Source organism: Pyrus communis, chromosome 4 (genome assembly GCF_041283825.1).
Source record: "Pyrus communis isolate YQ-2024b chromosome 4, ASM4128382v1, whole genome shotgun sequence".
Classification (NCBI taxonomy): domain Eukaryota; kingdom Viridiplantae; phylum Streptophyta; class Magnoliopsida; order Rosales; family Rosaceae; genus Pyrus; species Pyrus communis.
This window is the reverse complement of record NC_142568.1, coordinates 13,362,119-13,384,203: the sequence shown is the minus strand read 5'-3', so window position 1 is coordinate 13,384,203 and position 22,085 is coordinate 13,362,119. Positions and strand designations below refer to the sequence as shown.

The following is a 22,085-nucleotide window of genomic DNA, read 5'->3' as shown; positions in this document are numbered from 1 at the left end:
TACACGGCACAAAAACAAAACACACACACACGGTGCAAAATTTAAAAACAAAACAGAAAACTAAACAATTTAAACAAGACTCAAGACAAGGGATTAGCAACTTTGCTAATCCCCGGCAACGGCGCCAAAATTTGATGCGTTACGAATGTGACACACAAATTAAACCCTATTTGTGACAATTGTAGTAATGATGTAAGTAGGGATCGTTCTAACCGGGGATTAACTAGGGGTGCTAATCTAATATAAATTGACTTAAAAACACCAAAACTAAACTTAAAGACTCTAACAAGACTACTCTGACTCAAAACAGATTTGAAACACTCAAAACTGCCTAAAACATTCAAATTGACTCAAACAGAAACTAAAACTTGAATTGGACGAATTTGGAAGTGTTTGTGACTCCAAATACTTAAAAACACAAAATAAGACAGATTTGAATGATTAAGACTCAACAAAATATGGGGGGATTGCGTTTGGACGAAATTAAACTTAATGGGCAGATTGTAAAGAAAACAGATTAGAAGACAAATTTGTGATGAATCAATGGATGATGGAATAGCTAAGGGGTTCTTCTCCACACATAAAATATATGCAATGTAAATCAATTTCCAGTTATCAATTCAATAAGTTATGAACCTCGACACTCCAAGTTAATTAGGTCCGCTTAAATCAACCTTCAGATTTCCCTAGAATCATTGAATTGGATGAATATGCATCGCAAACAAATTATTCCTAACAAGTTCTCTATATGAATAGCATGATAAAGACACAAGTTAGAATCATTACGTTCTTTGGAAATCATAAGCATCGACAAGGCATTTGTAACTATGAAAAGCATGATACTCCTGCCAGGAATCTACTTAACACGATCGTGACTAGCGACCTTCACTACTTGTGGATATAAATTCATAACTATTAGGTGAAACAAATTTATATCCTAGCACCAAATTCAAGCATGCAAATTAAGCGTGCACTCTCAATCAACATACAAGAATAAGTTCTAAATCAAACGGTTAAGCAAATTGTATTCAAGACTTATGCAACGATAACTGGAAGTAATCAACTTATTTCACATATTTTCATGGTTTCAAATACACCCTTAGCCAAAATGAATTTAGCCAATCATTCGCAAAGCAAAACAAAGATTACATGAATTAGACATTGAAATATAAGATAGAATACACCTAAAATTGTTCAACAACTCAAAATGAAGAGCCAAACAATTGTGTGAAACTGTCTCCTTTCCTTTTCTTGCGGCAGATTGGATGATGATGGTTCCTGGGCTGTTTTGATGATGTAGAATGGATTCTGGGGGGTGTAGAGGCACGACAAGGGGTGTAGGTTGAGTGTGGATGAGTGTTTGATGGTTGGAAGGTGGTGGAGAACTCGGCAAAAAAGGGTGGAAGGAGGTGGAGCGGCTGCTTGTATTTTCTGGGCGCTTGAATGGTGTTTTGGGGTGTTTTTCTGCCCTAGGGTGTGAATGGACGAATTTATGTGATGAATGATGGATGGCTGCCTAGGTTATGTGTTAGGGGGTGCGGCAACTTAAGGTTCATATATATATAGCATGGTAAAAACCCTAGGAATCAGAATTAGGGTTAAACCTAGCAGATACAAGTGATTAGGGCCCTTAGGGCTTGCAGCAAAGGTTGGGAACTTAAGTCCTAGCCCAATTGGTTTCAGATATGGACTTAAACAATCCAAATCCAAGAGAAAAAGGGCCAAATAAAATCAGAATCCAATTAGAAATAGGTTTAAGAATTTTCGTCCAAAATTGGGCCTTCTAGAAACTAAGTGTCTTATGGCTGATTTTAGGTATTCTAGAAGGCATAAAAGAGGGGGGAAGGTGTGGCACCCTTTTAGGGTTAGATAGGGCTTCTAGAAATTAGGTTTTTAGGTCAACTTGTAGCTAGGATTAAGGTGGAACAAGATTAGGTTAGGACAAGATTGGATAAGGTTTGGATAAGATAAGGTTGGATAAGGTTTTGGATAATGTTTCCTCTTTTCTTGCACTTGCCTTATCTTCTTTGTCATGAACTTTCCTTTTCTGATTTGTAGCATGCTTCTAACCTCTTTTGATTCCAAATCCGTCCATCCACCTTGCTCCATATACAAGCTATCCATAATAAGCCCAAAACTGCTCTAAAAGGCTCCAAAATGCATCCTTTCGCCAAATACGTCTTATGAACCTGAAAACACACAAAAGAAGCTTAAAGAACTAAAATAACTAAGAACTAATAACATAAAAGCACTAAAACAAGCAAACTAAGTCGCATAAATATGCTCTTATCACTTGCCTTACCTTAAATGCTAGCATATTTAAGTATTATTTTAATATTTTTAAACCAACAATAATCCAACTTTTATTATTTTTGTTTTTAAAAAAAATATAAGTGAAGCAATTAATTTTGGCATACTGGGTGGAAGAAAAATGTTGACAATATGTCAAATTACCAAGTCAGCCACCAAATTTAAATATGATGTTTTGAATTTAACATCTCATTTGGAGATGCTCTTATGAACTCTGGAGGGGTAAAAAGTCAATGGTAAAGTATTTCAAAGTCTTTGGGAGTGTTTATTACATTCTATGTGATTGAGAACATCTAGCAAAGTTTGATACTAAGAGTGATGAAGGAATGTTCTTGGGGTACTCCAACACAAGTTGGGCTTATAGGGTTTACAATCTGAGAACCAAAAACCATCATGGAGTCCATAAATGTCAAGATTGATGACACTGATATCCCTCCCTTTTTGGTAGCTGAAAATGATGATGTATTATTTTCCTCTAGTAAGGATAATGGTGATGCTTCTGTTGAGTCAAGTATGGTGTCAAAAAAGTGACAATGGGAGTGAATCAAGCACTGATTAAGATTCTCGTGTCCTATTAAAGATAAACCGAAGTGGGCCAGAGGTCATCGTGATGAGGAAATTGTGGGTCTGATTGACCAAAGGCGTTAGAACTTGAAGAAAAATAGCTGATGAAGTTGCAAATGTTTGCTATGTCTCCCAGATAGAGCCCAAGAATATCAAAAATGCCTTAACTGATGAGGAATGGATATTAGCCATACAGGAAGAGTTGAATCAGTTTAAGATGAATGAAGTCTGGTCCCTTGTCGATCCTTCATCGAATGCTAACTTTATTAATAGTAAATGGATTTACAAGAACAAGTCTGATGAGTCCGAAAATGTGATTAGAAATAATAAGTCTGATAAGTCTGGTCCCTTGTTGCTCAACGATACTCTTAACTTGAAGATGTTGATTTTGATGAAACCTTCGTTCTTGTTGCTCCTCTTAAATCAATCAGATTTCTTTATGTTATTGCACGCCATTTAAAGTTCAAGCTTTTTCAAATGGATGTCAAAACTGCATTCCTTAATAGATATCTTAATGAGGAAGTCTACGTGGAACAACCTAAGTGTTCTGAGGATCCTCACAAGCCAGATGGGGTGTACAAAGTAAAGATGGCTCTCTACAGTCTTAAACAAACCCCACATGCTTGGTGTGACAGGTTGTCTTCTCATCTTCTTACCCATGGTTATACTCGTGGCTCTATTGATAAAACATTGTTTATTAAAAAGGTTAAATATCATGTTGTGATTGCTTAAGTATATGTGGATGACATAGTTGTCGAGTCTACTTCTAATTCTCTTGTGAAAAATTTATTGATATGATGACAAGTGAATTTGAGATGAGCTTGGTTAGTGAATTAAACTACTTCCTTATACTTCAAGTGAAACATGAAAAGGATGTCATCTTCATCTCTCAAACAAAGTATGCCAAGAACTTGGTGAAGAAGTTTGGCCTTGAGGGTTCAAAAGCTGCTAGATCTTTAATGAGCACATATGCTAAAATTCACAAGGACTCAAGTGGTAAGGATGTTGATTAAACTCTATATAGAAGCATGATTAAAAGCTTACTCTACCTGACTGCCAATAGACCAAACATCACATTTGTTAATGGGGTGTGTGCACGGTTTCAAAGTTGTCATAAGGAGTCTCACTTACAAGCAGTCAAGAGGGTTATCAAGTATGAGTGTGGTACCACTAATTATGGACTTCAATATACTTATGACACCAACAAAAACCTAGTTATGTTCAGTGATGCTGATTAGGCTGGTTGCATTGATGATCGAAATAGTACCTTAGGAGGAGCTTTCTATGTTGGGAACAATTTGGTTGCTTGGCACAGTAAGAAGCAAAATTATGTCTCTTGGTCTATTGCCAAGGCAGAATATGTGGCTGCGGGGAGTTGTTGCACTCAACTGATGTGGTTAAAACAAATGCTCAGTGACTACGATATATCTCAATCCACTTTTCTTGTTTATTGTGATAACATGAGGCAATTGATATTTCTAAGAATCATGTCCAACATTCGAGAACCAAACATATTGATTTTAAGCATCACTTCATTAGAGATCTAGTGGAAGGTAAGATGATTACCCTAAACTTTGTGCCAATTGAAAAACAACTAGCTGCCATATTCACTAAAGCCGTAGATAATCAAAGGTATGAAGATCTTCTACAGCCTATTGATCTTTCTGCTATGAATTAAATTGTTTGAATTGCTACGTTTCCAGGTCATGTCTGTCTTGTCATCATGCTCATCAAATACCTACGTTTTATCATCGATCAAGGTAAAATCTCTTCAAAAGTATCCTTTCATGCAATGTCATCGGATGTTTCAATGTCTCAAATTCCCTTCCTCAGGTCATAAATCAATCTTTTCATTGTTTAGAATGGTGGTTCATAAACTATACACCTTCTCTCAAATGACCTTGATATCTTTCAATTGGTGTGTCACAAAATGTGCTCCCTTAATTCAAGGCCTTTGCCTTATTTTGCTTGTCTTGTCCTTTGTTTATATTATGTAGGAAGTGTTATCTCTTAAGGTCAATGAATTTTTAAAAGCTTGGTTAAAATTGGCATGACCTTTTTGGTTAATTGCTTGGATCTATGATTTTAAGATGGCTATCCCAAATCCTTTCTCCCATACCTTGACACATCACTACAAGATTATGAGCTTGTATTAATCTCATTATTGATGTTTGTCTATGCCTTTGAAGATTTGTCCATTGAGAATTGCATTGCACGTCTACTTTTTGTGTTCTTCAAATTACATATCTCTTGGAAGCATAAATATTCAAGCTACATCTTAGTTCATTCTCTTACTGGTTGTTATGTTTTTTGTTGTCTATTGGTGCAAATCTCTAATTTTGTGTGGTAATCTTGTTCAAGAGTTTGTCATATTGCAAGCATCATTTCTGGGGGAGTTTTCATTATGGGGGAGTTCAGTTAAACGACATGCATTTTTTTGTCCTTACTTGTTGCTTGTCTAATTGTTGCTACACTTTACTTGGGCATATCCATATGTGCAAATTCTTTATCTATTGTGCTCTGGTTGTTTTTGTCCTGTGTATTTGCAGCAATTTTGACTATTCATTGCGATTTTTCACCTTGTCTTTGCCTTACCATGACAAAATAGGGGAGAAAAATTTTAGTTGTATTTCATACCTTGCAAGCCTTTGTTACCCATGATAAATTTCACTTGTTCTTGTCAAGAGTTGTTCATATGCAGGATTCATTCTTTGGTTCTTCTCCTTAGTATGGGTGAGTGAAATTAGTTATAGGCTTGGTGTATTTCGTCAAGGAAAGCCAAATAGGGAGATTGTAAAGTCTAGTCTTAAGTGTTTAGTTTTCCTTGTCAAATATTGTATTTATGTACCACATGCTCAATTTAGTTTTAGACTACATTCTCTGGTTATGGGCTACTGTTGCTGGGAATAAATGTTCAAGGTTGTGACACATCTCACTTTAAAAGGTTTAGTCATGCATGTGCATTTCATGTTTAAATTCATGTTACTTCCTAACTAGCTTAGTTGTCTCATCAGTTTCGCACGCCTATTTCCAGTTGTTGGGTACACAATTTAAGGTATGCCACATAGCCCTTTTAATAGCTTTTTGCTGATGGGCAAATCTCAGTCCTTGATCAATTTTGATCAGTTTGTAGTTCGACAAGTGTCATTGGTAGGTGAAAAACAAACTAATGCTTTTGGGTTAAGATCCCCAGCTAAAGTTCTTTGTTTTTTTGGGGGTACATTTCTGTCTAGAGAAAAGTTAGAGAGAGAAAGAGCATTTATGCTTCTACCTTATTCTTCCTCCCCATTTATGAAACACTAGTTGCAAAACCAAGTTCATGCATTAAACACCCAATCGTTATATATTAGGGTTGCATTGTTTTAAGGTTTTGCATTAAGTTCTTGGTCAGGTTTTAAGCCTTAAATCCGTTTTTAGACTAAACTTTTAGATTCAAGTTAGATTCTTCCTTCAACTGTTTGACTGGAGAATCTGACTGGTCGTTTGAATCCAAATTTTATATGCATATCATAATATCATATCATTTCGTGATTTGAGTTGATATCAGTGCCACAAGGTGAAGAGCTTAGGAGGAGCTAGCATTTCGTGAAGACCAAAGGAGTTCATCACGTGTAAGGCAAGGTTGCACAAAGGTAAACCTACTCTGTAGATAGAGATCTAGGAATTAAGTTTGTATGGTCTTTGTATGAACCTTGTTTACACTAATGGATTGGACTCAGTGGAGAGTCCCTGATTTTTTTAACCCATAAGGGGGTTTTTTTTCAGCCAAAAACATCTTGTGTTCAAAGTTATTATATTGTGTCACACATCTCACATACACATACATGGTACATAAATCTCTTGAACATTTAAATGATATGTGCTCACAATTATGCTCATTTGACACGTTAATAACTTGTAATGAACTGAGGCCTTGCTGACTATGATAGTTTTTGGAAATTGAATCTTTGATTTATTGACTAACAAATCTATCTTAGTTAACTAGTGGGGTTGACTAGTCAGTCCAGCGGATTATAATTTTTATATACAAGATATTCTGCCTAGTACCAAATTCAACGCCTCTTCAAATTACATTTGTCTATTTATTCAAGCTACGCGTCCCGTTATTTTATTTCTTTAATGTTATATATTTATTTCAAACTTATCATTTTAGTTGTTTGAAGATTTGTTTCTGGCATGTTAGGATTTATGACCTTTTTATCAAGAGATATTGTTATTCATCTTCGAAACTATTGATTTATTTCCTTTATCATACTTTCTGAAATTTGAATATTAGGTCAATAAAAATTTTACCCTATAGAAGATAGATTCTTGTGGTGTGTTTGATTGAATCGACGTCAAATTTTATATTGTTACAGTTGATTGTATTCTTGGTTTTATTTTTGTGGGTACCCTTGAGTAATTGGGTATGTTTAGTTTGTGATCAATTGGTTTTAGGTACCTACTGATTTCATACGAGCATGTATATTTTTAGTGTTTTGGAATATTTTATAAAATAAAAATAAAAACAAAAAAATAAAAAGTAAATTAAAAAAAAGAAGACAAAAGTCGTGTGCTAAATTGCAGGAAAAGATATGCGTACATATATGAAAATGGGAACTGATGTATTATCTTGTTATTGTATTTCAAGGAGAATATCTAAGTACATAGTAAATTGGTTAGGCCGGTGCACAAGAAAGTCCACAGTGAAGGAGAAGAACATAATGCAGTGCTCATGTAGTCACACGAACGGCGGAGGTGGCATTGGCTTACAATTATGAGGCTAGACTAAGAGTTTTCATGGGAAACTTGGCACTTTCTCTAGGTCAGATCTACATATTTGAACTAAAACCATACACTGGCAAGCATAATGATCCATCATCTTCATGTGAAGAAAATGAGATGGAAGGTGCTGTATTATTTTATCAGGTTTCTGTCATGTCTATTTCAATAGATAGTTTTCATGACCACGATATAATGTTGGAAAAATTTTGGCGAATCGACAGTGACAAATCCAAGAAATTATTTTCCTGGGTGGGTTAAGTATAAAAGCTTCCAATAGATAACAAAGAAGTTTTAAAAGTCTATTATGGGAACATAAAATATCTCAACCAATGGAGACACACCATATGTACAACTTATCAAATATGACTACTCTACCCTTGACGGAATACTAAGATCATTAATCAAACCCTAACATGTTAACAGGCCACATTTTCTATGAAGGCCCTAGAAGCCCACAATCAACAAGCCCCCTAAGCCCAACTCATCGTCAACGGTCCAAGTCGATCGCCACCGACTTACACATATTACTCTGATATGCAATGAGTTTGCCTATCAGTCTCTTAGCAAGGTAAGACCCTCCAAAGCATATTTTAGGAATCTCAGAGGAATATTCTTCTATTTGTGTGCATACTAGAGAACACTCTGCTAACATGTTCAACAAACATTGATGCTAGTGTTAACTCCTTATTTCTTTGTCAATAACCAATGCCATCCACTTTATTCTAGTAATCAAGAACTCTCACCACACTTTTATTACTTCCTACAGTCTTTCTAACTTAGACAGCAGTCATTTTGTCTCTTTTCTTTGTATGTAGGTTTTTTATCAATTCAATGCGTGACGAAAATTTGCTTCCACAATTATCATTCAACACAAACGTCAATGATGAGTTTTGATACAATGAAAATGTTGCATGATTGTTTCATTATCCATACAAGCAAAAACATTTTTCTTAATGTAAACAAGCAATCTATCACTCAACCATTGATCTTCCATTTTGTTGCAGAGTCGACTTTTAATAATTTTCGTAGCAGAAAAAGCTCTCTCCACTAACACAGTTGCAATCAGAACATTAAAGCCAATGTAATAAGCTTATACACTTGATGTGGTGTTGAATTTTGACTAACTTGCTTAACTTGCTTAACTTGCTTCCTTTATGAGCAGATCTTAGTGCTAGGCAGTGAAGAGGTTTGGAAAGGAAGTTGAAATGAAGAATTTTGCATGAAAGGGGTGAATTAGGTTGAAATTAGATTGAAATGGGAGATGAATAACTATTGCCTCCTATTAGGTCAAAGAGATGTTGATCTGATGTTTAAAATACAAACTACATGTAGTTTATTTTTTTTAAGTGCAATAGCTAACTATCTCACTTTTAAAAATTTTAAAAAAAAATTAATTAATTAATTGTACCAAACAGCCCAACAAAATTAGCCGAACTGCCATTTTTTTTTTCCACTTTTCCTTTCCTTTTCACCCCGGCCCCATCCCTTTTCTCTTTCTCTATGTTTCTCTTATCTCTTCTGGTCCACCTCTCTCTTCTCTTTCCCTTCTCTTCTCTTCCACCTGGCTTCACCTCTTTTCTCTCTTTCTTTCTTTCTCTTCCTCTCATCCGCCCACTTCTCCTCTCTCCTATTCCACATGTTCATTTCCTCTCTTTATATCTTAAAAGATTATAACTTGTTTTGTAGTTTATTTGTCACACCCCGACCGAGATCAGGGAGTGCTGGCCGTCACGCGAAGGTGACGTAGCCATGTGCGCGTGCGGAAGCTAATAAGATAGTAATATAAAGTACGAATAATTAAAAACTACTAGCATACAAAGTACTAAAACAAGTGCTAGCGTATGTGAGACACAATTTCAGAGCAAGTCTACAGCAGTCAAAAAGGAAAGATGCGACATAAATACACCCGAAGGTGACCCTACAATGGTGAGAGTCTGTCAGAAATGCCGGGACACCCTCTGGGAAAAACCACCGAACCTGCTAGACCTCTAGAACCTGGAGGGGCGCAAAAACAAAAGCGTGAGTGGGCAAAAACAAAGCTCTTTGAAAACTCTTTAGCAAAATACATTCTAACCCCTCGCCGTAAAACCTGTATACTTCCCAGAAAATGAACATATATACGTATGTATAGGTATGTCAATCATGCTCCAAAATATGCCATTCATGCTCGAGAATATGCCACAACAGAATCTCATAATCAAATGTAAATGCTCAAGCGTAATTCACATCAATAGCATACAATCTGACAGCCGGGAGTCACCTAACGTGACTTGTACGGGTGCATATAGAGCTCCAATCTCAACTCAATAACTGAATCTGCACACGAGTCGGAACCACCTAACGTGGTCTGTACGACAGGCTTGGTGTAATATATATATGTATGCTCTAGTGCTACGATCACGTGAAGCTGGGCGATAAATTGCGGGTCACCTACAAGTCGGAACCACCTAATGTGGTCTGTACGACAGGCCTATGCACCTAACTTGGATCCAAGGCGAGCATGCGGTGCGGGTGAACATACACGTGAAGGCTATGCCCCAACTCTGGGCGGGAGCACTAACACCGGGGGTGCAGATTATGAGCTCTCTAAGCATCTCAAACTACTATTGCATACAAACATGAATACCACTTACCTGGCACTTACCTGTGCGTCCACAGCACCAATACACATATATAAATGTATGCCGCTACTAATGCATGTGATGATGCATAAGTGATAATAATAAAGTGCATGGCATAAATCAATTACTCTTTTTAATCTATTTCTGGGAATTTAAATGTATATAGGTATATACGGAAAACAAAAGCCCACTCACTGATACGTGGAAGGGTCGTAGCCCCCCTGCCTCGAGTGCGTACGCTCGTCCTCGGAATACGTATCACCTATACGCGCAAAAGCTACGAAAACGTTAATTTAAAAGCACATAACCAACTTTTCGTAATAACTTCTCATACATTGCTCAAAATGGACAATTGAATATACCAACGTGCTCTACACAACCTCAGGATCACACCCATATTTTTAAAATAATTTTTGGACCCCGCACGCGCCCACACGCGCCGTCCAAGGCACGGACCTACGAGCCCCCCACGCGCGGCCACGTGCCATGCACACTAACGGTGTCAATAGACGCCGTCAGGAATATTCCGTTAAACTGACGGAATATTCCGTTAAACTTAACTGACGCCGTCACTGCCGTTAGGAATATTCCGTTAAACTTAACGGAATATTCTCCTTTCTTCTCCGGCGAGACTCCGGCGCCGGCGACGGCGTCGGAAAACTGGGAAAATTTCCAACCGTGTTTTCTCACTCATTTTTCAACCATTTTTCACGATCTTTATACCAAAATGAAGCTTAGGACTAGTAGAATCACGATAGGCTAGTTTTAAGGCCTAAAAATCACACGATCATACCTGTCTTCAAGCTCAAAACTCGGCCAACTTTGAACCAAGCTTTCCCGACGTCCAAACTCGTCCAACGAAGCACTCCCAAGCTCCTTGGGACCTCACCAACACATCTACAAGCTTCAAAAGTCCAAAAACCTGCTAGATTAGGTTTGCATGAACAGTGTTCAAAACGGATTACCTCGAATTTACGTGAAAACGGCTACATCCTTACCTGAAAATGGTACCACTGGACTCCTCTCAGCCCCACGAGCACGAGGGTGGTCTTGGTTTCTTGATTGGTGAAGGTTTGAGTATGTTTGTGTGTGTGTCCGTATGTAGAATGAAGAAGAAGAAGAACTCGGGGAGAGAGAGAGAGAGAGACAGAGAAGAGACAATGGGAGAGGGAATCCCGGGAGAAAAATAGAGGGTATGAGTGTGTGTGGTCCTACAACACCACACAACACAACACTAATGTGATAAAAACGAACTAGGGGGTAAAATTGTAATTTCATACGTACGTTTCGTTAGTTTCGGGACGGGATGTTACATTATTATTTAGAACTTGTTTTGTCAAATTTTAAAAGATTAGACTGAAATTATTATTAAGTGCCAAAAAAAATAAGAGCACATTGATTTTTTTTTTAAAGTAATTTTTATTATTTTAATAGAAATAGTTTTACTATCTCTAGAAAATAGTTTCGCTATCTCTAGAAAAAGTTTCACTCTAAAAATGTTGACACCGCTTTTAAAAATAGTGTCACTGTCAAGAAATGGTAACCAGTATTTCAATAAATTGTTACCATTTTTAGAAATAGTGACCATATACTAGAAATGTTGACCACTATTTTTAGAAATAGTGACACCGTTTCCAAAAATAGTGTCACTATTTCTAAAAATAGTACATTGGTTTTAGAAATATTTTTAGAAATAATAACACCGATTCTTAAAATAGTGTAACTATTTCTAGGCATAGTGGCATCGTTTCTAAAAAAGAAAAAAAAACAGACCAATATAATAAGAAAAGAGCATGACTTTTCATTAGTTTTTGTAGAAATATATTATTTTTAAGAAATAATATTTCTTATTAATAAAATTTATTAAGTGTTTTTATTAAAAATTTATTGATAAGAAAGAAAAAAAGAGGGAGGAAGGTGTGACATGAGGGAAAGAAGATAATGGGTGAAGGAGGAGAGAGATGATGGTGATGAGTGAAAGAGGAGAGAGATGATGGTGATAAATGAAAGATGAGAGATAAATGATGGTAATGTGTGAAGAGAGAGATGATGATGATGATAGGTGATAGAGGTTGGAAGAGAGAGAAAATGGGATACAAGGGTTCCACACATAAATGTTTATATACATACATACATACATATATATATATATATATATATATTAAACTTTTGTTCTTTGATTTCAATTCAAACCATTTTCATGAAGCTCTGTAATATATTTATGATATTTCTATCACTTTTATTTATTTGGATTTTGTGAGAATTAGCTAGTTAATGAGAAATTTGTAGTTTGACACACAATTCGAATACTAGCAAATTAGGTCAATTAGAAGACTGAAACATTGGACCAGATCACAAACCCTATTACCGCTTTAAGATCACGCCAAAACTTATATTTTTGTCTTTTCCTTTTCTTTCTTTTTTTTCTTTTTTTTTTATTCTTTTCATTTATCACCTTTTAGGATTAAGGTGTTTAGTCAGCACTTCAAGTTTTGACAGCTGGTAACTATAAGTGCTGAGGTGGATAGAAACAAGATTCTAAAAAACGTTAGGCGCTAGTCAGGTTGCGAACTGGGCCTAACGCCTAGGCGGCTAGGCAAGGAAGAAGATGAGACTCTCTCTTCCTTTCACACCAACCCACGTGGCCACTCTCAAATCTTTTTTATTTAATTTTTTCTTGGTTTCTATCCAATCAAGTTTGGATAGCTAGCATCAAGTTGCTTAATTTTTCAAAAAAAAAAAAATCATAGGTTGTTAGTCCCTAGCATAGAAAGTCTCAATATATTGAGTGCGACAGGGACACATAATCATTGAAAACGAATATGCGATTAGGGTTTGGGAGGTACCATAAAGATGTATTGGTTTTTGGTTTCTCAACGCAGCTTAAGTGCAAGAACGACCTAGCCACCTGCGTGAATTAGCTTTTGAAAACCCTTTTTTTTTTTAAGAAAATTAATGAATAGGGTCTCACAAATTTTATTTTATTTTTTTACCAAAAATACCTAATGAACTTTTATTAATAACAAGGAAAATGTGTGGCATTTTTGTAAATAAGTTGAAGTTTGGGGCATTGCCATTTTTATAAATAAGTTGAACTTTGGTAGCACTTACTATTTCTACATAATATAGGTCAATAGTTTGTTAATCTAAAGAAAATAAACCACCACCTCTTTGTTTTTCTAAACTTCAACTTATTTACTATATTGCACTATTCTAAAAATTCTCGCCTAGCGTCACCTAAGCCCCGCCTAGGCGCTAGGCAGTTGACCACCATCCCGATTAATGCCTAGGCGTTTGAAAATTTAGAAATGGCGCCTAGACCTGCTGAGGCACCAGCCTAGACTACCTAGCTCGCCCAAACACACCTAGACACCCACCTAGGTTGCGACTCACTTACACAGAAAATAGATAACTTTCATTTTGCATTATTTTGTTTAATAAATTGTAAGAAACTTGTTGAATACTAAAATGAACACAAATTATATGTTTGTTCCCCATGTTTTCATTATGTTTCAATACTTCATAATATATATGTCATTCTATTTGTAATTTATGAGTAATTATATATATTTTAAGTATAAACAGACACTTATTTACACGAAATATAATAGATTTACTTAAATCCACCTAGTCCCCCTAAGCGCCCGCCTAGATCCCGCCTAGCCACCTAGGCACTAGGCCCCAGCCCACCGCCCGATTAGTGACTAGCGTCTTTTAGAACCTTGCTACATTGTCATCAAATTCATGTTGGTGTTTACTTGAAAAATTCTACGTGCAAAAACTACAGTAGAGCGAACATGACTTGGGAAATTCTGTGAACAATACTACAATAGAACGAACATGACACTTTTTAACAGCCAGCAACGCTGACTCTGAATAGGATCTAACAACAAATCAATTAATATCCAAACCAACATAAACTTTTGTGATCAACACCAACAAAGCTACCAAAAACATTGAAGTAGACCTAAGATGAGTCGATAACATACTAACACAAAACTAAAACACTTACTACAAGAGACTCATGACTAAACACATTGAGACTGCACTTATTGACAGTAATAAACGAAAATCAAATCTACAACAATCCATGACAAAAGGGAAAAGGAAGACTAGGCGAAAAGGGAAAGTGATTGCCATCGGCTCAAAGCCAAAGCAACAGATCGGCTATCAAATTTGAATTTTAAGACCGTGTGTTTGCCATTTTAGTTGTGATTGAATGAAAGGAGAAAAAAATTATAATCTAAACTACATATCAATAGAACTCCATTTGTCAACCAAAAACCAATGAAAATACAATTTAACCCTTAACACATAATTGAAAAAATGTTAGAAAAGAAAAAAAATGTGACATCCCACATCGCCCAGGGGAGTAATCCTTAAATGTATATTCCCATCCTTACCTAGCACGAGGCCTTTTGGGAGCTCACTGGCTTCGGGTTTCGTAGGAACTCCGAAGTTAAGCGAGAAGGGGGCTAGAGCAATCCTATGATGGGTGACCCACTGGGAAGTTGCTCGTGAGTTCCCAAAAACAAAACCGTGAGGGAATGGTAAGCCCAAAGCGGACAATATCGTGCTACGGTGGTGGAGCGGGCCCGGGAAGTGATCCGCCCCGGACCGGAATGTGACAAAAAATGTGAGCACTAAAGTAGTTTTGCATAAACAAATTTTTACTCTTTTTTTTTTTTTTTGTAAACCTCTCAGCCACATCACTTTATCATCCTCTAAACTAACTCTCTCTCTCTCTCTCTCTCTTCCCCCCCCCCCAAATGTCACCTCCTTTTTTTCCAAATGCCTGCCAATTTCAGTTAAAAAAATTTGACTCCTCTCATAAAAAAATTATAGAACAATATTTGAGAAAAATATAAATAAAAAATTATATTTCTGCAATGTATGCCTTTTGCTACAAATAATTGAAGAAAGATTAGGGAAATTTTATTTGAACCCATGTAACCTTTTTCTACATCCAATTTAAATTTAAATTGTTAATTGTCTATTTTGGCCTATTGTATAATTACTATTAAGTACAAAATGAAATTAATAATAAAAATTTATCAATAAACCCATTAAACCCCACCATCACTTCTTGTTTATCCTACGTTCATTCTAGCTAAAACCCTAATAGGTCTTGTACAGAAAAACAAATTTTTTTATTGATGGATGATGATTTTGAAGTTTTAAATCCTCCATCTAAGGTATGGCTCAATTTATGAATATTTGTTCGTTTGATTTCAATTTTTTTAAAAGTTTAGAAGATGAGTATTTGAGTTTCAATTTTTTCATCAATCCTGAATGGTTTGTTAAACTTTATGCAATTGGAAAATTCTAAGGGAAAACTTCTTACCAATATTCTTAGATTATAAACTTCCTTGCTAGTTGATAAATATAAGGGGATGACTTGTTTGATTTGTTGCTTATGCACATCAGTAGAAATAAAAAAAAGCAAATGTTTGGATTTGGTAGCAGAAAGAACAAAAAAAAAAAAAGCAACCATGGAAATGCTATTGGAAAGAGGAAATTCAATTACAGATGTTATCTTATAAAATGAATGAGTATAAAGATAATTTAACATTTTGAATTGGGTTTGAGAGGGTAGTTTTGGTAATAAATTTGGGTTTACAAAGAGATTAATTCTTTAATAAAAGAAAAACAATATAGGTGAAGAGAGTAAATTGAAAGTAGAAAGAAGTTGATTGGGTTCAAATAAAATTTTCCTAATAATATTACTAGTCAAAGAAATAAAAAAAATTATTTTTAAACAACCAAATATTCCTCCACTCTGGTTGTAAGAAGAAGACCAAAAGTTTCCGATCGCCAAATTACACGCAATCAGCTGCAAATGGCTTCCCACCTATTGAGGCACGCCTCCAGCCACTTCCTCTCCGGCGCCGTCAACCCTGCCCATAGCTTGCTGTCGTCATCGTCCCCGTTGTCTCAGGCAGCTAGGGTTTTCTCCTCCGCTTCCACTCCGATCCGAGCTACCCTCTTCCCCGGCGACGGTATCGGCCCCGAGATTGCCGAGTCCGTCAAACAGGTCAATCTCCGATCTCCATCGCTTCCTTCTTATCAATGTTTCGTTTACGCTCCGTTTCTTTTCCGTCAAGATTGTTTGTATATGTATGTGTTACACAGATACGCACACTGGCTCTGACAAGTCAAATCCACTTTAAATTTAGGGTTTTGAAATCTAGTGAATTTTGTATCTTTCATGGAATGTTAGACTGCGATTAAGATAATATTATTTTTTTTTGCTGATCGAGTATGTATGTATTTGTCGTTTATTCGAAAACGTTTATAGTTGAATGATATGATCTGTTGTGAAGATTTTCAACCCAATTGTCTTTGTTTGTTGATGTGGTTATCCATTTTTGTATATGCGAATTCAGGAGCTAGCTACTCATCGTAAAGATGTGATTACATCAAAGATCGATAATTTAAATGCGAAAGGTTGATAGCAGTGTGTTATTAGTACAATGTCCTAGGTGAATAACCATCGGTGTGCAATGGAATTTGTTTGTATTTTACTTTGTTATGGTTTGAAGGGTTGATGCAGTTTGCAATTTGCACTGGTGCAGGTGTTCAGAGAAGCTGACGTGCCAATTGAATGGGAAGAACATTATGTTGGCACCGAAATAGATCCGAGAACGCAGAGTTTCCTAACATGGGAAAGTTTAGAGTCGGTGCGGAAAAATGGGGTAGGCTTGAAAGGGCCAATGGCCACACCAATTGGGAAAGGTCATCGTTCCTTGAACCTTACTCTCAGGAAAGAACTTAATTTGTATGCAAATGTCAGGCCTTGTTACAGCCTTCCTGGCTACAAAACTCGATATGACAATGTCGATCTTATCACTATTCGTGAAAATACAGAGGGAGAGTATAGTGGACTTGAGCATCAAGTAAGTGTTTAAAGAACAAGCGGATAAATATAGTCAAATATTCTATGTACAAAAGTTTGATTTAGTTCTTTGATTTGGTGGTAGGTGGTAAGAGGTGTTGTTGAGAGCCTTAAGATCATCACCCGTCAGGCAAGCTTGAGGGTTGCTGAGTATGCTTTTCATTATGCTAAGGCCCATGGAAGAGAGAGAGTCTCTGCAATTCACAAAGCAAACATTATGCAGAAAACTGATGGTCTTTTTCTTAAGGTCTGCCAATTGTTCATGCAAAAATTTTATTCTTCTCGATTGTTTTTCTAAGTATGCTCATATCAAAACTGGTTTGGTCTTTGTTTCAGTGTTGTCGTGAGGTTGCAGAGAAGTACCCTGAAATCAAATATGAGGAAGTTGTCATTGATAATTGCTGTATGATGGTATGAATAAATTTCTTGATAAAACTTTTATGGAAAGACTATTTGTGTGCATGTAAAACTTGGTACTTTGTGTCAAATGATGCAACAGTCTTTGATCTAAGGGAGCATTTACGATATGCCTCTCATACTTTTAACAACAATACATTGAGAAATTTTGAAAAATACACATTAAACATGTAGTTTTGGATTTTTCTTTAAAAAAACAAAAGAACAGAACTAAGGCAACACCACACTAACTAATGATAAAACTAAGGCAACACTAACTGAAGGATTTATTTTATGCAGCTTGTGAAGAATCCAGCACTTTTTGATGTGTTAGTGATGCCTAACCTTTATGGTGATATTATAAGTGATCTTTGTGCTGGGTTGATAGGCGGTTTGGGCCTGACGCCAAGGTATGGTGTATATATGCATTTTTTATCACATACTGTAATAAGAATAAAATATCATCTAACGTTGGATGCCTTTCATATGCAGCTGCAATATTGGAGAGGGAGGCATCGCCCTTGCTGAAGCTGTACATGGTTCAGCACCTGATATTGCTGGAAAGGTGAACATTCTTGAACCTTTTGATGTTCAATCTGCTATGTATATAATTTCATTCTCTGCGGGCAAGGAAAGTGCTTATGTGAGGCCAAAGTCTCTTTCTAAGTTTTCTTTAGGGAGAGGCTCATCTCATCTGTCCTATCCCGTAATTGTATATGGTAACTGTAGGTGTAGACCTCCTAAAGAGGATTAACATAGAAAACTGCTTGGTATGGCTCTCGAATGGGAGGAATTGACTATGTTTTCCTTGTTCCAAAAGTTGTATGAAATTGAAGGCTTTTCATCTGTTTCCTTCCGCTTGAGATTCTGTATAGATTTGTTTTTTACACTACCCAGATTCTGAAATTTGTTGCTCATAGTTATATCGCGGTGCACCAGCCGGTAACTTGATAATAAAAGTCATTCTAGTATTCAAATCATTGATTACATTTTACTGTGATTTGTTTCGTTTTTTAATTTGTTCATTACTTAGGAAGCTCTCCCGTAGAAATATCTTTTACCAATATATTTCCGCCCAATTCATTCTTTGGTTGAAATTTTGTAGAATTTGGCAAATCCGACCGCCCTGCTTTTAAGTTCTGTTACAATGCTACGCCATTTGGAGCTCCATGATAAAGCAGATCGGATCCAAAATGCAATCCTCAGCACAATTGCAGAGGGGAAGTTCCGAACCGCTGACCTTGGTGGCTCTTCATCAACTTCTGACTTTACGCAGGCAATCGTCGATCATCTTTGAAAGGATGGGCTAAGTAGGATTTGTAGTCAACAGATTGTTGCGACTCCTTTCGGAGAGCCCTTCCGAAACCTTTTTATTTATTCAGTTTTTTTTTGAAGAGGAATAATATCACTTCGCTTCGATGATCCAGAAGAGATTTGGTCAGTCGAGGAGAGATTTGAAGGGCAAAAGTGGAGAAATTAACATAATCTGGTATCCACATATTCATCTTCGTATACATAAGTTTTGAAATAAACTTATTATGTTCAAGAGGCTTTCTCCCATGCTATTGGTATTCGTTTATTTTGTCAATAATTCATGAAATAATTAGACAATGATATGTCGTTGTAAAGGTGACTGGATGGCTGGCCACTAATCATTATGTTGCTTGTGATTTGCTTCTATAAAGGCAAGTATTATGGAACACAACACACCTAAGGATGAAAGTAAGAAGCTCACGGAAGAGGAAGAGAGAAAAGAGAGGAAGAGGAAAGGGGATAACAGGGAGAGTTATTTTGTACTCTTATTATTCTAAATTTTAATGGAAGCATCACTGCTGCTTCGAGGACGTACTTCAGTCACACTGACTGTAGACAGACTGTAGAGGAACCTTGTAAATTTTGTGTCTTGTTTCTTTTATTCCACTGCACACAATTTCGATTTTACAACACGTTATCAACATGAGAAGCTCTCATGTCAGTGGAAAGTACAATGCCACAAATCCTGTTCACGTCTGTCGTCTGGAATCTTACAGATAAGAAAATCTTTTCATTTCATCTTAAAATCTTTGTACTACTAATTTTCTTGAAGCAAATATATATATGTTGTTGTATGACTGTATATCATCCTTTGCAGAAGCAAAAGAGTATAGACTCAAAATTCGTAGAGAATCTGACAACCATGTAAACAGCCTCGGAACTCCAACTTGCAGACATCGGATTGAAATACTTTCTTCTTCAAAGTTGTTCGTCCGCCCAGTATCTACAATATATCAAATTTTCAAAAAATTCCAACGGTGCGATCATCGCAGATGCCTGAAATACCAAATCAGTTTCCAATTTCCGTAGAAAATTGGACAGGCACCTTATGAGTACCAAAACTCCATTTCGGTAGCTCAGATTGAAATTGTTTCTTCATGAAAGTTGTTCAGTATCCTCTTATCCATATCATACTAAAATTTGAACTAAATCTAACGGTTTGATCTTCTCATAAGTTGCAGACACTCTTGACTCCAAAACTCATAAGAACCGTTTCGACTTTTTCGAAACTCACTGAAGGAGGAACACCAATTGGAACTTATTGTTACTATTACTTCCTGAATAACTAAAAGGACTTAGAATTGTGAAATGCAAATAATAAAATAAAAGGTAAAATGATGGTGCGTTAGACACCATGTGGAAACCAAGAAAAAAAACAAAGGTTTTTTAGATTGTTGCAACATGTGAATGAATAAGAAAAAATAATAATAATAAAGAAGTAAAGGCTTTTGGATGGTGTTGCACCATCTGAAAAGAAAGAAGAAAATATATATGTATTTGTTTATGTAAATGGTGTTGGTTTAAAATCTTTTCACAAGTTCTATTTACTTTAAAGCAATTTATTTATCATGGACGGTTTTACCGCCTACTGCTTTAAGTTTTAATTTATGTGAATGATGTTGAATTAAAACCCTTGTCACAAGCTTTATTTACTTAAATGCAATTTATTTATTATGGTTGGAATTACCGCATATTACTTTAATTTATTTATTGTACTTATCTTTGATACGATGAGCATTTATAGGACCCGAAGTTCCTTGATCAGATCAGAACCTGCAGTTTCTTGATCCTCATCGTATAAAAATGATTGGACCTGAAGTTCCATCATGCAAAAAGATTGGGCATGAAGTCCCTAGATCCTCAAGATCAGGACATAAAGTTCATTGATGAGTACAGTAAGTTTGAAGTGCCGCAATGCCTTAATTGTAATAAAAGTCATAAGAGTCTCAGTCCATAGACTATTAAATAAGGACTAGAAGTTCCTTACGTCCATACTCAAAATGGTTTAGCAGAAGCATTTATTAAGCTGATGAAATTGATTACCCGCACTCTGCTCATGAAAACAAAATTGCCAGTTTTTACATGGGTACATGCTATTTTGCATTATGCAATATTAATTCGGTTGAGACCTATTGCCAACCATCAATACTTTTTAGTACAACTCGTGTTTGGGCACAAACCAAACATTACACATTTACGAGTTTTTGGTTGTGTTATACATGTGCCTGTTATACTGCCACAACGTACTAAAATAAGGCTTCAATACAAACTGGGAATTTATGTTGAATTTGATTCACCATCTATCATTCAACATTTGGAACCCTTAACTGGGGATGGAACCCTTAACTGGGGATATGTTTACCGCGCTATTTGCAGACTATGATTTTGATAAGACAATTTTCCCGCCGTTAGGAGGAGAAAATAACATCGTTTCAGAAGTATGATGAGAAAATATCATTCCAGAATAATGATAAGAAAAGACCGTTCCATAATAACGAAGAGAATTTGTCTTATTTTGATTCACGAAGCAATCAATATAAAAATGAAGTAAGAATAATTGAATGATGCAATGATGTGTCAATCAAATGCCAGATGCATTTAATGATGCAATGAAAGTGATGAAATCACATATACTTGTTGCAAATGTGCCTACATGAATTGATGTTCCTGTTGGACAAAATAATGTGGTAGTAAATTTGTTACACGCCTGAAGCGTGGCAGATCTTTAGACTCAAAAGGTTTAGTCATTTGAAAGAAGAAGAATATGACACTACTAAACTATTGCATTCCCGAAGCATAACTGTTGCATGCCAGAAGCATGACAGTCACCGCATGGATACACATCCCAGAATGGACAATACGCGGACATGGGAATTTTGATGTCTCATGCATGAAACATGATAAACATATAGGTTCCAATGACTCAACTCTTGAAAGTGGAGATTAAAATCCAAGCTCTATAACGCTCAAGAGGAGATTATGATCCACATTCTCTAAATTATGACTATCCTGGAAAAGATAGAGTAATGCCCTTGAAGAGGCAATGGATATCCAAATAAATGAAAAGCTTTTATGCATGTGCATGCACATGAGAATATGGGATCACAGATTGATGATAACCTTGGTTTTTACAAGTAGCTACTAAATTAATCAATGAGCTATATTGATATTGAGTCACGTTCTTTTGTTCGTCGACGAAAGGAAATATTATTTGCCAAAAA

At 36.1% G+C, this 22,085-nt stretch overlaps 1 protein-coding gene across 2 annotated transcripts; it reads left to right on the top strand.

The window, feature by feature from the left end:
* The first annotated feature begins 15,953 nt into the window (after nucleotides 1-15,953).
* LOC137722466 (isocitrate dehydrogenase [NAD] catalytic subunit 5, mitochondrial) lies at nucleotides 15,954-19,392 on the top strand. Of its 2 annotated transcripts, XR_011066765.2 has the most exons (8): nucleotides 15,954-16,293; nucleotides 16,835-17,155; nucleotides 17,240-17,401; nucleotides 17,491-17,565; nucleotides 17,851-17,960; nucleotides 18,043-18,115; nucleotides 18,656-19,039; nucleotides 19,180-19,392. XR_011066765.2 is itself a non-coding variant. In XM_068461473.2 (7 exons), the coding sequence occupies exons 1-7, from the start codon at nucleotides 16,099-16,101 to the stop codon at nucleotides 18,845-18,847; spliced, it is 1,128 nt and encodes a 375-aa protein (XP_068317574.1). In that variant the 5' UTR covers nucleotides 15,954-16,098; the 3' UTR covers nucleotides 18,848-19,096. The 2 variants fall into 2 exon arrangements, 1 of the variants encoding a protein (XP_068317574.1); XM_068461473.2 differs by lacking the exon at nucleotides 19,180-19,392 and having other exon boundaries at nucleotides 18,656-19,096.
* The last annotated feature ends 2,693 nt before the right edge of the window (nucleotides 19,393-22,085 follow it).